This window comes from Gigantopelta aegis, chromosome 1 (assembly GCF_016097555.1).
Source record: "Gigantopelta aegis isolate Gae_Host chromosome 1, Gae_host_genome, whole genome shotgun sequence".
NCBI lineage: Eukaryota > Metazoa > Mollusca > Gastropoda > Neomphalida > Peltospiridae > Gigantopelta > Gigantopelta aegis.
Genome location: NC_054699.1, coordinates 13,937,341 through 13,953,801, shown reverse-complemented (window position 1 = coordinate 13,953,801; position 16,461 = coordinate 13,937,341). Strand labels below are relative to the sequence as shown.

The following is a 16,461-nucleotide window of genomic DNA, read 5'->3' as shown; positions in this document are numbered from 1 at the left end:
CCTCGGTTCTCATTGAGTTCACATTTAAATTTTACAGAACTGTTCATTAGGCTTTGTTTTACAGATTGCCCCGCCCCACCCCCTGTGGCGAATGCCGTTCCTGCATACACAGGCCAGCCCAACTCCACTGTTGGTACCGTGCTGTCATACACGTGTAACACCTTTTATGAACCAGCGGGCGAGATGCGGTGTTTGGCTGGAGGAATTTGGTCGAATTTCACATGTTCAGGTAAAAGAAAACATGTTTTTGTTTTAATCATATTGTGATAAAAGTGATAAAGTTTTATACACACAACCTTTATTTATTACATGTGAATAGCAGGTATCATAGTTTAGAACATTATAATTTGTAAGTTTCGAAAAGCCGTAGGCCCTAGTTTCAGAATTATGTACCTTTCCTGTTTCGTATAAAATGCATTTTGAATTTCTACAGATAAGAGTGATTTGGATTTACATTGGAATAGTTATAATGGTAGTACTAAACCAAATATAAGTTGGTAGCAATCTTTATATCACTCCAACATGTGTGTCATGCATATGTTTACAATATATAAATAGATAATATTTATATATTGTATAGATATACTTGTTGAAATGCCGTAAAGAGTCACTAAGACGCTGAAAGAAAACAACACAATCTACACCAGGAAACGTAAATATTCAGTTTACAGTTTTTAAAAATAACTGCCATTAAGTTTAAATTTATAATTCTGCAAACCATATTCAGAATTATGGCCGAGTATTTAAATTAATATTATGCCTTAATTAAAAAACAGAACAAACCCACATACGTATATAATTATATGTATGTGGGTTTGAAATTATCGCATTATAGAATTATATGTGCACATATATATATATATATATATATATATATATATATATATATATATATATATATATATATACATATATATTCTTTAAAAAAAAGTAGGGGAACCTGAAATATTAATGTTAAAATGAACTATTAGGTAGTACGAAACAAATAACTTGCGGTTGGCTCAAAGTTCGAGGTGCACCGAACTTTTGATAGAGAAGTGAACACTGCGAGTCCTGTGATTGGTTATAAATGTGAGTGTGTTGGTTGTAAAAAAAATTAGTTTCATTTAGGTAAAAATAATATGCAATTTTATTTCATCTAATACAACTGTGTCAAGTAGCCTTGTGCTTGAAACATGTATGGCTAACTGTAAAAAGAGTAATCGAATTTTGTGCGGAACTAGGGCAGTCATAGACGCTACCCGTTATTTCAGAAATGTGCAGCTTAACCCCAATTTTTTCTGATTCACATTGAGGGTCAGAGGTGGTAGTATTTATATCCGTGGCGTTTATGTCGATGGATACGCTGCGGGTAGGAGTTTTATTAACACATGTTACTATTGTTGTTTATGGGATTTGTTTTGGTAGTATATACCCATTAGACCGAACACACGTTTTGACCACAGACATCCTAGTAAAGAACGTTCAGGTTTGTTTATCAACACACCGAAACGCATTCCATAGTTTGCACATGCATCACGCAGTTGCTCCGTACACGTGCGTGTGGTGTCATTCTCGATTTTGACAATTTCCAAGAAGGTCCATTAATCACTGTGGAACATTATGTCTGTCAATCTTTTTCATTCTGTTGACCATACAGTTGTTATTGTTTTGTTTTTAGTCATTTTTATTGTTTGAATTAGCGATTTACTGATAAAAAAACGTCAACTTTCAAATTTCACTTCCGACCCCAATCGTCGTTCAAGATCTTTGGTGGTCATAGAACCTACTGTGATATTGAACTACCGGTTGTAATGTTTGCCAAACTAATTTGAAGAGTATTTTATACATACATACATACATCTATACATACATACATACGTACATTCATACATTCATATATATATATATATATATATATATATATATATATATATATATATATATATATATATATATATATATATATAGATAATAACTAACGAGTTACGAGGAATTACGGATTATCTGTCCCGAGTGAATTAATGTTGTAAACCGAGCCTCTGGCGAGGGTTTTACAGCATTAATTCACGACGGACAGATAATCCGTAATTCCTCGTAGTGAGTTGGTTATTCTCTTTATTACACATTGTCAATCTTTAACGATTTTAAAAGTATATTTACGTTCTCGCTGCTATAACAACTAACAAGCTCTACCAGCCATAACAATATATTCATACGCGCCGTTACCGGTGCACACCCAGCAGTATCCACCAAAGAATAGTTCCAAAAAACCCCAGTCAAAATAATAAAATAAAAACATTTTTAAACATTTGTACATATATTTTGATTTTTATTTCCGTAAATGTTCGTATCGTAAAAAAATATTTGAAGTTCGTAGTAATAGTTTGACCGATGAATGGAATCATGAATGAACAAAAAGTAGAATCCCGGCAGTATGTAATTGCCAATCAAATCTTGTCTTTTTAAAGCCAGCCAATCAGTGACTGTAGAAGCAATCTGCACACTGTGCAGAGATCGAAAAAAGATTACCCCGTATATTTGAGCCCATATGGGTAATAAATATATATATATATATATATATATATATATATATATATATATATATATAGATCTTGTCAGAATTGCACATTTTAAAACAAAATGAAAAAATGTCATCCATACTAGACTCTATTTCAATTATAAATAGTAAGAGACAAAGGAGAAACTTGAAACAGATACCGACAAAAGCACGATTTGAATCTACAACAGTAGAACATAAATGCAGTGTCAAAAAGTGTAACCGAAGCAACTGTGGTACATGCCGACATATTTTAGAAGGCACACATATAGAATTGAACCACAAAGGTTTATTTTGGGTACACCCACAACAACAACCACACAAAAGCCACACAAAAAACCCAAAATCAAACCATTCCCCCAAAATGAATATTTAATGATATTCCAGCAGAAAAACACATCGACTATTGAAAAGTTGTTGATTGAATTAATTTCTAACATCACCTCAGCACAAGCAACACCACGGTTATTGATTGTAGGTGATGGCTTCATGATAAGAATAACCCAAATAACAAATAGAAATACTTTTGCAGGTGGCTGCCCAACGGACGACGGGTACACGTTTCTTGAATCACCGGCATTATGCTTTAAGATTGTCCTTGACAAAAATCCATATGCTGTAGCACGTGACGCCTGCATCCAATCAGGTAGCAGATTGATCGTCTTAGACACGCCGGAGAAAAATGCAAAAATCATTAACTATTTCACGTCCCATAATTTCGTAGGTAAGTGGAAAATTGAGAATTCATTCTTAATGGAGGTAGATGTTTATTTTAACAGCGTTACACATTTTAGATTGTAACACAATTTTATACCAAAAACAATTTTTTTAAATTTCATAATGCGCTAGACAGAACCATAAAACAAACTCACAAAAAATCCCGCAAACAACTAACAACAAAAAACCCACACCACCATAAAAACTCGCACACTGGCGTAGCAGCAGCGATGGTTCTTAGATAGTTTACACACCCGTTGGTGAGAACACCATTCGTTATTTTTGATAGCACATAGTTGTTTACACACGTACGTGTGCTAACAATTACAATACATACTACTGGATGCTCCTAGGTGATGGCCAGGTCACCAGTGTCATACATCCGATGAAAAACAACACGATGGATATCGATTAGACTGACGTGTAGTTAAAATGGGAATCATGTGTCGTAAGTCAGCTAAAATTGTAAAGGGTTGTAAATATCTTTTAGTTGATGACGATGTTAAAATTTGTTTAAGACCTAGTTTTTGAGGATACGTAAGAATAGAACAGCACATTCGTGTCCGTTAGATACCATTTATCTCACAACGCGTTGTTCAAAAACGTATCAAACTTGATTTCGCTCGTTAGATACATTTTAAAACAACTGGTTGTGAGATAAACGGTACCTAACGGCCACTCATGCATTATTCTCTATATACATGTATATATGTATATATTTATCAGATAACAATTAAAAATATATTGTGTTTATTTGTTTATTGGCTGAATTGGCCACGGCTTAATTTAAGGTTACCACCCGAAAATAGGGCAATTGGGCAACCCAAATATAAATAAATGGGCACAGATAAATTGAGCAACAGTGTACACTGGAACCAGATATACACATGTCGAAAATATGCAAATAAATCATCAATGAAAATATAGCAAAATCCAATTCAAATAAAATCCAAATAAATAAATAAATAAATAAATAAACGTTACTGTTGTTGAGCGAGAAACCGCCACATGGCGAGATCTAGCGTCATCATGCGGATCTCACCCACGGCCAACAGAACCGCGCCGTGACCAATTGTTTATATGCCATGTCAGCCAGCGGCTACCCACAAAACTGCAATGGACCGACTTCTCCACATGAATGAAACACATTATCGGTGGTAGTTACAAAGCACTGCAAACATGTGCAGTTGTTACCAGGAGAAGATAAATGAACCTGGTCGGGGAAAGTAAATTAGAATTGGATGCTATAATTTCAAGGTATTTTATGCATACATCCATAAGATTAATTCTGCAACCCTAATTCTGGCTTTCTCAAGTACATCAAACCTCAATTTCATAATTAAAAATCAATGAAATATGTTCTCTAGGGCGTAGCCAGAGAGGAAAAAGCCGCCGAAGAAAACCCAGATCTGTAAAATAAATATCAGTGTTATGGGAAAAATAAATAAATCTGAGGAAATTTCAGAAGAGCGAAGCGCCTTGTCTGCCTTATGCTGGCTACGCCATTGGTTCTGTGTATTTTTCGACCATCAAATAAATAATCATATAAATAATCGATCAGTTGCCTTTTGTTAATGGAATTTAAATATTCATTCTAAATATGAAGAACAAGGCACATAATAAACAGCCTATTGGCAAACATATAATATTATCAACAAATATGTGTTCAAGTAACTTGAAAAAAGTTCAAAATCTGATGGAAATTTTGAAAGTATTAAAAGCTGATTTGATATCCCTCTTGCCTATTAAAGTACCATGTCTCAAACTATTTACCATTTCGATTGCTTTATTAAAATGTACAATAATTATAGGAACTGCGATCTGGGTAAATGAAATTATTCATCCAATTCAATAAATAGGCAAATAAATAAATAAATAAACGGTACTGTTGTTGAGCGAGAAACTGCCGGTTCGTTACATAGAAAATATGATTAAACTCTCATCCAGGCTGGATCCTCAGTTTATAGGCGTAAGATAGACATGTATACCAACTAACCAAAACTGTGTTTACGTGCCTAACTCGACTGAAGGTTCGTGCACGTCCATCCCGATCTCGATCGCGACATGAACATATTATATACTATAATGATGTTCACAAACGGGTACGATATACACTAAGAAATATATATAAATTAATGTACTGTACATCAATAGCAAATGTGTAGCTTACATTTATGTAATATTTACACATGTATACACTCCGTTTTCACGTGTGATGATCCGTTTTGTATTTGGTAGCTTAATCAGAAATCCACATAATTTAATCAACTGTCGTGTTATCAATGGGCAGTAGTTGATTTAATTTATATATTGATGGTTTATTGTAAAGGAAATGTGGGTTTTCTAAGCTATTCTTGGGAGTGGCAGTAATCCTACATGTTACGAATCTCTAAAGATTTACTAAGGATGAGCACTTGATATTAGATCATGGAAGCAATCATCTATTAAATACGTTGCGTAATATATTTTCGACTGCGTTGTGCAGAGGTATGATTTGTTTTGGTTTAATGTATCTGCCTCATAAATACTTTAAAACTATGATGAAATGGTAATTGTTCTTTACACGATTGATATTACAGAGAGTTGATTCTACCATTTATGTCCATATTATATCTGTTTATACAGAAAGGCTACATGCAGGTATCATGTATTTACAAAAGCTGTTTGTATTTAAATGCAGTAGGCGTCTGTAGATAAGATTTAAAGGATTTAAACTATTAGGCAATATGTTTGTAACTTCATTACGGTGACGTATCTAGTACAGCAAACTAATGAAGTTCCAGTGCTTGATTATAACTGAAAACTGATCGGTTTGGCTGTACCGATGTGATGATATATTATAAAATTCATAATCGATTGTCGCGGAAAATGTTAACAATAATTGTTCCTACAGTTCAGACGATGGAACTGATATAAATACGATTCTCAACACGACAGTAACACAGACCAGATAAACTGAACTGCAATCCTCTGTTTTAATTGTGAAGAAACATATTTCTCAGCACTTCTGTTAACCGTGATGCAAATGTTGAACAATAAATCCCGCACTTGACTGACCCAGTTAGATATAGTTGTGTGTACTTTTATTATACATTCATCAACAAGTTATCGGCGTTTATTGGTTTTAACCAATTTAATACAAAAACATCATGTGTGATGTGCTTCGTTTTACATCTAAGATTTGTTTACAGAATTGCATGTGTACACGTTCGTGACGATTGACTTAATGAGGCCCACGTTTCACAGTCATCATTTTATACTGTGTAGGTGTCATCTTTCTTTGATCGTAAACCTATAGGAGATAGCTTTAAATTTGTAATGGGCGATTAACTATTGGCTCACCAATGGTAACTCTACATATATCTCTATGGGCACTTTTTTGAAAGGCTGATACTTCATCAGTGTGGACAAATAATAGATTATTACAATTAGTTGAGTTTTGGAGTTGAGTTTAACCTTGGTGGTGTAAAATGAAGTATTTCTCTCACAAATAACCAGGTATGTATGCCGCCTGTTGAACGGAATGGTCTACTCTGTGGTTAGAAGACTGTATTTTGCTAAAGTGACGGAAAATGTAATGCCACCCGATCTGAATTACATTTATAATAGAACTGTTTTCTTGACACCAGTTCATAAACAGATGATTAGCTGAACAGTCCAGGTATTTGTAATAACGAATTGGTTTGGAGCACAGGTACCCTCAAACAGAAACCCCTAATACAAATGCTATAGTTACATATATAAATATTATATAACGTTACTAGCTATAACATATCTGACGTTATTGTTTGGAGATACCTGTTGTTTAAAACAGGTGTCAGCATTGTTAAAAGTATAACATTTCAAATACTTGCATAGAATATATGTAAACGTCCTATTAAATGTATGTGCCCATCACTTAAAAATATGTTTTTATCTTCAAGGAACGTAGATTTAGATAAGAGTAAGTTACCATTAGTTTATGCCTGATACATATGTGATACACGGACTCTCAAATTCTCAAACACACGGGCTGTGTTATACATCATTATTTATGCCTACTCTAAGTGATATACTGTTTCAATCTGTTTTACTGTACATGTAGGCCTACTTTGTAGCTGTAATAACGGGTAAGAAAATTACTAATCCCACCTTTCTGCCACATAAGCCCCGCAAAGTAATTTACAAAATACCTACATGTACGGTATAGACATATCAAAGTTTATTCGAAAATAGATGTGACGTCATTTTTTATCTTCTTTTTTTTCAATTTGAACACAACACAACCGCAGTTGGTGAAAAAACACGGACGAGTAATTATTCAATGGTTCATTTACTTTTTGCAAATTTTGAATAATTTTATAAACCTTATTGGAAATAAAACATCATAGTTAATGCTATTTGAGTACAACTTGGGGAGTAGCCTGAGAGGAAAAAAACGCCGAGTGAAATCCAGACCTGTAAAATAAATATCAGTGTCGTGGGAAAAAATTAAATAAATCTGATGAACATAAAGATGACTTCGGCGCTCGTTTGGAATTCACTTTGTTCAAAAGACTATTCCCTTTTAACTGAAACACTTCTCCAACAATGATGGTGTGTTCAACTTCTAACACACGATAACAAAAACTTTGTTTAAAATTTTAAATAACTCACTTACGTCATACCTCAATATGATGCCACTTATAACAGAGTGATGTAACGTCACAATTGACAGCATACGAACTCTAATATATTATTTTTTTCAAGCCTCTGAATACGCATCTATTACAATAACTAAGAGTCAATAAAACAATTTAATTGGCAAATAATTATTAAATAGAAAGATGAAATGTTAATATATATATATATATATATACACACACACACACACACACACACACACACACACACGCACACACACAAAGACTGAAATCGCACCGCCTATTTTTGTGCGGATATATGTTGTTTTAAGCAAATTATTAAGCTAGGAATGCAGTTCAGTAATTCACCTTTGTTTGTTTCGGAATTGTTTTTAATGGAAATGCACGTGGAAATAGTGCAAGATGCCAAAAGGGCAACACGCGTATTTTTCACTTGAAAACACAAGTTCATGTGGCAATCCGAGATTCTCCTGCAACATTCTAGTTTACAGAATAACACAATCAAGAATCTATGCCGTTACTTTACCTAACTTTCGCCGTAACAAATCCACGATCCCTAGACTTTCTGAAAATCAACGCAACCAAGCAATAGGTCTTTTAGTAGCAGGAATTTCTGCCAGAGAGATAGCCAGACGATTTAATTGTCACCATACGACAATTACACGATTAGATGTAAGGTATAGACAGACTGGACGTAGCCAGGATCAACCAAGACCAGGTGCACAACGCGTTACAACACAAACCCAAGACCGTCGTATACGGCTGCTTCCTTATGTTGGACCAATTTTGACTCAAAGGCATCGTCATCAGCGAATGCAGTGGACACAGCAACATCACAACTGACGTGGATTGCAGTGGAGGCAAATCCTTTTCACAACTGAAAGCAAGTTCCATCTCTATCATGCTGACGGTCGTCAACGCGTCTAGAGACGACGTGCGGAACGTTTTGCAGATTGCTGTGTTTTAGAATCCAACAGATGTGGAGGCGGCAGCGTAATGGTTTGGGGAGGTTCCAGCTACCATCACTGAACCCCCGAGTATATTTGAAGAGAACGCGTTACTGCTGTGAATTACAGAGATAACGCTCTGCTGCCGATAGTTATCCCCCATTTTCGTGCCCATTCAGTATTACACATTTTGCAGCAAGACAATGCTCGTCCGCACACTGCACGTGTATGCATTCAGTTTTTGCAACGTAGTCACATCAACGTCATGCAATGGCCTGCAATGGCACTTGATATGTCACCCATTGAACATGCGTGGGATGAAATTGGGAGGCAACTGTCCAGAGGGCAGCAGTTATAGACTGCAACAGTTACAGGACACTTTGGTGCGAGAATGGGACGCAATTCCACAGACATTCTTCCAAAACCATGTCACCTCTATGAGAAGATGATGTACGCTTTACAAAGCCGCACGTGGAGGGCACACACACGATCTTGACATTTAGAGACATCTTTGAAATCTGATCTTACAGTTTAATTTTATTGAGTAATGAATTCATCAACACATTAATAAAATTCCATGTAGCCTGAGAGGAAAAATTTTATGTATGTATGTATGTATGTATGTATGTATGTATGTATGTATGTATGTCTGTGTGTGTGTGTGTGTGTGTATGTGTGTGTGTGTGTGTGTGTGTGTGTCTCTGTCTCTCTCTCTCTCTCTCTCTCTCTCTCCTCTCTCTCTCTGTGTGTGTGTGTGTGTGTGTGTGTGTGTGTGTGTGTGCCCCCACTTTGCCCGTGCCGCACAAAAACACTCCCATCTCTCAAAAAGAAAGAAACAAATAACAAAATAATTACCAATCAAGGGAAGATAACTGCATGCACGGGATATCATGAATTGTGAAAGCTCTATGACATCAATTATATGACATCGTCACACCCCTACTTCTTTTCAAAACTTTTCAAAACAAAAATAAAAAGTGTATTCTAGTGCTTCTTATTACTGGTTTTACTGATTACATCATATTGTTTTAAAATTGGCTCCCCCATGACCACTCCGAATTTTCTGAAAATGATTCACGACGTTTGTATTTTTACTGCAGTCATATTAAACGAAGTTTCAAAGGCATTCAGTCATTGATTTAATGGGCCTTATTTCTCTAAGTATGGATTATAAATGGACATTAGATTCACTTGGATTACCAAGCCTCGCTAATGTATCATCCTAAATATTTTTGATTGAACAACGATCGAACGAATCCCATGACAGCCAAAGAGCACGCTTCGTTTTTTGTTTGTTTTTTGTTTAAATCTTTTTGTGAAATTTTTTAAAAGGTGCGGCAAACCCGAGTAGTGATGATGCTATAATACAATAGCCGTGCAATGTACCCTTGGATTTTATATAAACAACAGCTGTGTATTGAGACTTAGCAAAAGAGGGACGGCTATAATATATACATGGCAAATAATTAAAATATATTATTTCATGACAAAATAGCGGTGAATACGCTGAAATAAAATATTATTATTATTATTATTGTTTTATTTTAGGTTTTTAGGGTTTTGTTGGAGCTAGGGAGTTTAAACTGAGCCGAGCGAAGTGTACAGGGGTGTGAGTGTCAATATATATATATATATATATATATATATATATATATATATTTATTTATTTTTTTGGATGAGAGGAGGAGGGGAGCGGCATGGGTTATTTATTTTGTATTTAAAGTTTGTTTGTTTGTTTCTTTCATTTTGGTTTCGTATTTGTTTCACCGTATACAGTATCACACAGGGATGATAGCAGGGGGTGGGGCGTCTAGACTGCGGCGAGCGAAGTTTGCGGTTGGGTGAGGTCGAGACATGCTCCACCCACAGCAGAACACTGGCGCAATCGTTTTTGCTAAAATACACAGTATAATGTTCCGCGTTACACGACCGTCGTATATATATCCATTTCGTGTATAAACACCGTCTGGTTCACAGTATTCTTTAAAATGTAATAATTCCTATCCTAAGCTAGCTGTAATAACTGATGGGGTTATGAAATATTTTGAATAATATGAATTTGACAAGATGGAAAAGGAAGATGTTTGATCCCAATGTTGAGATTTTTCCGTGTACGACTAATGATAAATTTACCTGTAAATGCAAATACCTAACTAGTCAGGATTGTCGACGTTTAAAATGCCTCTTGTACTAAAATAAATTAATGTATAAGCTTATTATGATGCAGTACATATTTTTATTATTTTTAATAACTTATTTTTATTGTTTTTGTTTCGATTTGCAGAGGATGGCCAAGTGTTCTCGTTTAATGAGCTTGGCAAATCGTTTTGACACTACGATTATTCTGGGGATACCCGTCACGTGAATAAAAATAATACGTCACACCTCTGGCTCCAAATAAACTTTATTTTCCCCTGAATTATGGACCGTCAACATAATTCTATTAATAATTGTTTGTTTTTTTGTTTGTTTTTTTACAAAATATCAGTAATATGTGGGATATGGTGGTCATGTAGATGGTTAAATAAAATAGTAACAAATCAAATGAACATATTTTCAGATAATACTTTGTTGGGTCACTAATTAGGTCAGTGCCTGTAAAGGTTTGATACTTTGCTAGTTTGTTACTGGGAATACTACATGAGTGGCCTTTTGACTTCATTTATCTTACAACGAGTTGTTTTCAAAAGTAAAATAAATGATATCTAACGGTCAATAATGTAGTTTGCTATATCTTACATATCCACAAAAATCTATTGTGCAGTGACTATAGATAATAATTTTGTCGTTCTTAGTGAAATACATTTAAAACGTCTTTTCCAACTAAAAACTATTTACGGCACTAGCGCTTGTGCATCACAGAGAAAACGTTTCAGGTCTTTGCAGGTCAACGTACGCATCAAATCGATTTAAGGTGTGTTTTTTCCCAGTGGATGGCATGACAACGGCGATCTGGTCGTTACCTAGGAGCAGTCAATCGTGTATTTTTAAATTGTTATCACACGCATGTGTGTTATAACAATAACAAATTATATTCTCCCCAACGGTTGTATACGAAATGCTCTTTCCTCTGTCTGTATAAGTGAAAACAACCACTATGGGAGTATGTGGCATTATCACGCTCATATCACACCTAGGTGTCAGTGTAAAATGGGCAGGAAATGTATTCTGGCATTACGTGTTTTTTGTTTTTGTTTTTGTTTTTAAATATTTTATTGTCCCCAGAATATGGAGTGGCATTGTCATGGTTGGGGTGCCCTGAGCTCACTGTCTCACAGCATGTTTTATATTACATGTGGTATACATAGTTTTATATACATACATATAAATGACGAAATATATACACACGAATAGATATAATCAACACACTTTATGTATATTGTTGTTGTTGTTGTTGATGTTGTGTTTGTTTTATTTTTTTATTGTTGATTTGATATAATTATTATTATCTGGGGTCAAAAAGGTGTTCCACATGAACTGTTTTTATCCTACTGGTTTTAAAGGCTGAACTCCTGTTTTTATGTTTAGTTTTCTCCTGACGATGTCAACATGTAATTGACGAAACGTTGAGAGTTTTAATTTGTGGTTTTAAACAGAGATTTAGAAATAGAACGAATGTATGTATGTATGTATGTATGTATATATGTATGTGTGTATGTATATATGTATGTGTGTATGTATGCATGTATGCATGTATGTATGTCTCTCTCTCTCTCTCTCTCTCTCTCTCTCTCTCTCTCTCTCTCTCTCTCTCTCTCTCTCTCTCTCTCTCTCTCTCTCTCTGTGTGTGTGTGTGTGTGTGCATCATCAACAACAACAACAGTAAAAGAAAACAACACTCAACGACGTATATATTTTTCTCTCTATAGTTTAAAGATAGTTTGTAGCCATTCTAAAAGTAAAATATGTTTAAATTATTAAAATACAAGTTACAATTAATTTCGATAACCAAATGTATTTCTCGAGATCGTAACGTTTTGTAATATGTCAATGTCGATGTTTCTCTAAACTAATTTCGTAGGTACGAATTCATTATCTATTCCACTCTTTTAAAATAATTCGGTCAAAGGACATTCCAAATGTATTTATCCGTACAATGCTTTAAATTTAAAACAAGTTTAAGGAAATATAGTGTTTAACCCCCCCCCCCCCCCCCCCCCCCCCCCCCACACACACACTCCCATCCAAAAAAGTAATAAAAACAAAAACAAAATAAATACTCCCCTCCAAAAGAACCCCCAAAATACAACAAACAAAACGAAATAAAAATAACAACAACAACAGAACTAAATAAGGAAAAACAGGTAGTGTGTGTTTATTTTATTGAGGGGTGGGGGTAACAAACACTCAGGATAATCCATTGAACTTTTAAAATAATGTTCTTACATTGTGCGTGAATATTTTCTGTTCAGGTTATTTCCTGATTGGCCTGACCGACAAACAGAAAGAAGGAGTGTTTGTCTGGGAGAACGGAGTTGTCGCTGAATTCACAAAGTGGGAGCCTGGTGAACCAAACAATCGTAACGGTTACGAAAACTGCGTGGTGCTGAAATCGGCATCGTTGTCATGGTTCGACACCTTGTGCGCAACACCAAGGAACTACATCTGTGAGAAACAACCCTGATCATGATAGTAACAACCATGCTTTGTTTAAGTCGTTTGCGAGAAACAACCCTGATCAAGGTGGTAACAAACATGCCTTATTTAATTAATACATCTATGAGAAACAACCCTGATCAAGGTGGTAACAACCATGCCTTGTTTAATTAATACATCTGTGAGAAACAACGCTGATCATATCATGATTATTTTTGATGGTATTACTATTATTAAAATATATTGCTATTATTTTTATTATTGCTATTATTGTTATAGTTATTAGTAGTAGTAGTAGTAGTAGTAGTAGTAGTAGTAGTATTTAATTATACTCTACTGGCGGGCAAAATAAAGTATACCGACGATTTCTTAAATATGTTTTTATATCAGACCGATAGCCAAAGTGCATAAAATACAAAATGGATAATATTAACACCACTCCATGTTCGGGCATTGTCCATTGTTGTCGCAATGAATTGTGGAAATCGATTTTAACGTTTTGTACGGACCTTTTAATTCACGTGTGCAAAATGTGTACAAAAACGCAGACATATGAATATGCAGAGACCACTTGTTCGAAAAATCACCAAAAAATATGCAACATCTAACCGCAGAACAGGGAACGAGCCATTGGTACGGCGTAATACCAATATTGCACGACGGTTTGCTTGCACCAAAACAACGACAGCGAGACTAATGAAACGATTTAGGCAAATAGGGAAAGCAACTAACCTACCACGCAGCGGACGAGTACGTTTTACAACACCGCGGGAAGACCGTTATCTGAGAACGTCACATCTACGGAATAGGTTCTTAGCAGTGACGTCATCTGCATCCAATGCTTTGGGTCGTGTAGTAAGTCGACGTACTGTGTCACAACACATGGAATTCGTGCCTACAGACAATACAGAGGAACAGTTCTGTCACTTGAACATCGCGTCCGGAGGCTAACATGGGCCAGAAAGGTCCTTCGATGGCGACTTCAACAGTGGCAGAGAGTACTGTTTACAGATGACAGCAGGTTCTCTCTCTACAGGTCCGACGGCTGAGTTCGAGTTTACAGACGCAGAGGAGGAAAAACCCCCAGCACGAGCCGGTAATTACAAATTTGAATCTTTTGGCGGAGGCAGTGTAATGGTGTGTGACGGGATTAGTGGTTACCAGAAGACGGAACTTATCGTCATTTAGGATAATCTAAACGGTGTTAGATATCGTGATGCAATCCTGTATCCTGTGGTTCTTCCATTTCTTCAACAACAGCAACATGGAACCATATTTCAACATAACAACGCCAGGCCCCATTCTGCTTGGATAGTACAGAACTTCATACACGCTAACAACATCGATGTTTTACCTTGGCTAGCTAGATCCCCAGACATGTCTACGATTGAGCATGTGTGGGATCAACTTTACACATGAATCAAACGATGACCGAACCCCGCAGGAAACAGACAATAGCATACACATGCTCTGACTGAAGAATGGAGAAGAATACCCAATGACGTCATCAGACGATTGACCTGTTCCATGAGACGTCTTGTCGTGGTGTCTATTGATGTTCAGGGTGGCCATACCCGTTATTAAACACACATGGTCCACACAATTATTGAACAAGTTGACCGTGTTTATTTCAGCACATTGTGTTAATTAACAAATTGAACCCACGTGTCTGTCGACTATTATCATGCAATCTCTATGTAGTGTTCAACTGTTATATTACATGTGACAGTCTAACAATGTATACAAGTTTTCATTAAATCTAAATGTTATAACAAAAATGTTTTCGTTATTTCAACTTCCTTTTATAAATCAACGGTATAGTTTCTTTTGCCCGTCAGTATATACACACACGCGCACACACATACTTACTCTCTCTCTCTCTCTCTCTCTCTCTCTCTCTCCTCTCTCTCTCTCTCTCTCTCTCTCTCTCTCTCTCTCTCTCTCTCTCTCTCTCTCACACACACACACACACACGTACATTATTGTTATAGTACGTATTGTTATAGTAGTAGATTGTTGTACACACTTGTAGAATTTGGCCTATTTTATTTCAGTAATTGGCCATATTGGATTTCTATAATTTAAAACACCTTACATACAGCAAACTCAAACTTTAAAACATTTTATTACCAAGAATAATAAAAACAAATGCATAAAGAGAATTTTAAATACAAGTTTCATTTGCTTTTAATGTAAATTTCTGTTTGTCTGCTTTCTTAGCGGCCGCCTCATATCTTGCAAAAGTGTCGCGATGTCACTGTAATGCTGAACATTCAGATTCCCATGGATCGATGTAAATGAAGTAGTTTTGTCCGATGTCACGAATTCCTGCCCACACCATGACGCAAACACCACCACATCGGTCACGTTCAGAGCATGAGGGACGCTGTACCACTGTCAGTGTCCAGTGTGATGAGACACGTTACCGACAATTTTTTGATTTTCGCATATGGACCCACAAGCACCATTTAACGATGTGACAGTCACACATTTCAGTTTGTGTTGAACATTTTCTATAACTTATATTAACACACCGTGCCTCAATTAAATGCACTGCCTGGTTTTATTTTGTAAGTCACAGGGTTTCTTTTATTTACGCAAAATTACCAAATTGCTAAACTGTTTTGTCTAATTATATATATATATATATATATATATATATATATATATATATATATATATATATATATATATATATATATATATATTACTACATAATGAGAATATATATGTATTCTTATTGGTAGAAAACCAGTCACATGACCTTCCCAAAATAATGATATTGCCCTCAGTCGGTCCCACCAGTGCGGTCAAAAGTGATATTTCCCTGGGAGATTTAACCAATGAAAACACACACACAAAAATATCCAATTAATGTGTAGGTAAAGTAATGCTAATTTTAATGTAAACAACAAAACAAATTGTGACAAAACTCTTTGCTCTTCTGCCACAAAAAAAGATAACTTTATTCATACTGAATTTTATTCCACAAAGGTCAGTACTCGTGACATTTTGTAAGGAATATCTCGCAGATTTAGAA

The 16,461-nt window shown here is 35.5% G+C and overlaps 1 protein-coding gene across 2 annotated transcripts in view; it reads left to right on the top strand.

The window, feature by feature from the left end:
• The window catches only part of LOC121389739 (aggrecan core protein-like), a 37,496-nt gene extending 21,455 nt beyond the window's left edge, over positions 1–16,041 (top strand). Inside the window, exons 4-7 of one of the 2 annotated variants that reach the window (XR_005960106.1) lie at positions 65–229; positions 3,072–3,263; positions 13,238–13,642; positions 15,642–16,041. Coding sequence is in view for 1 of the 2 variants with exons in the window: in XM_041521424.1 (XP_041377358.1) it covers positions 65–229; positions 3,072–3,263; positions 13,238–13,449 (569 nt within the window). In the remaining variant the exon portion in view is untranslated. Of the gene's footprint in view, positions 1–64; positions 230–3,071; positions 3,264–13,237 lie in introns of both variants that reach the window. The other variant, XM_041521424.1, reaches the window with a different exon arrangement.
• Positions 16,042–16,461: the final 420 nt, after the last annotated feature.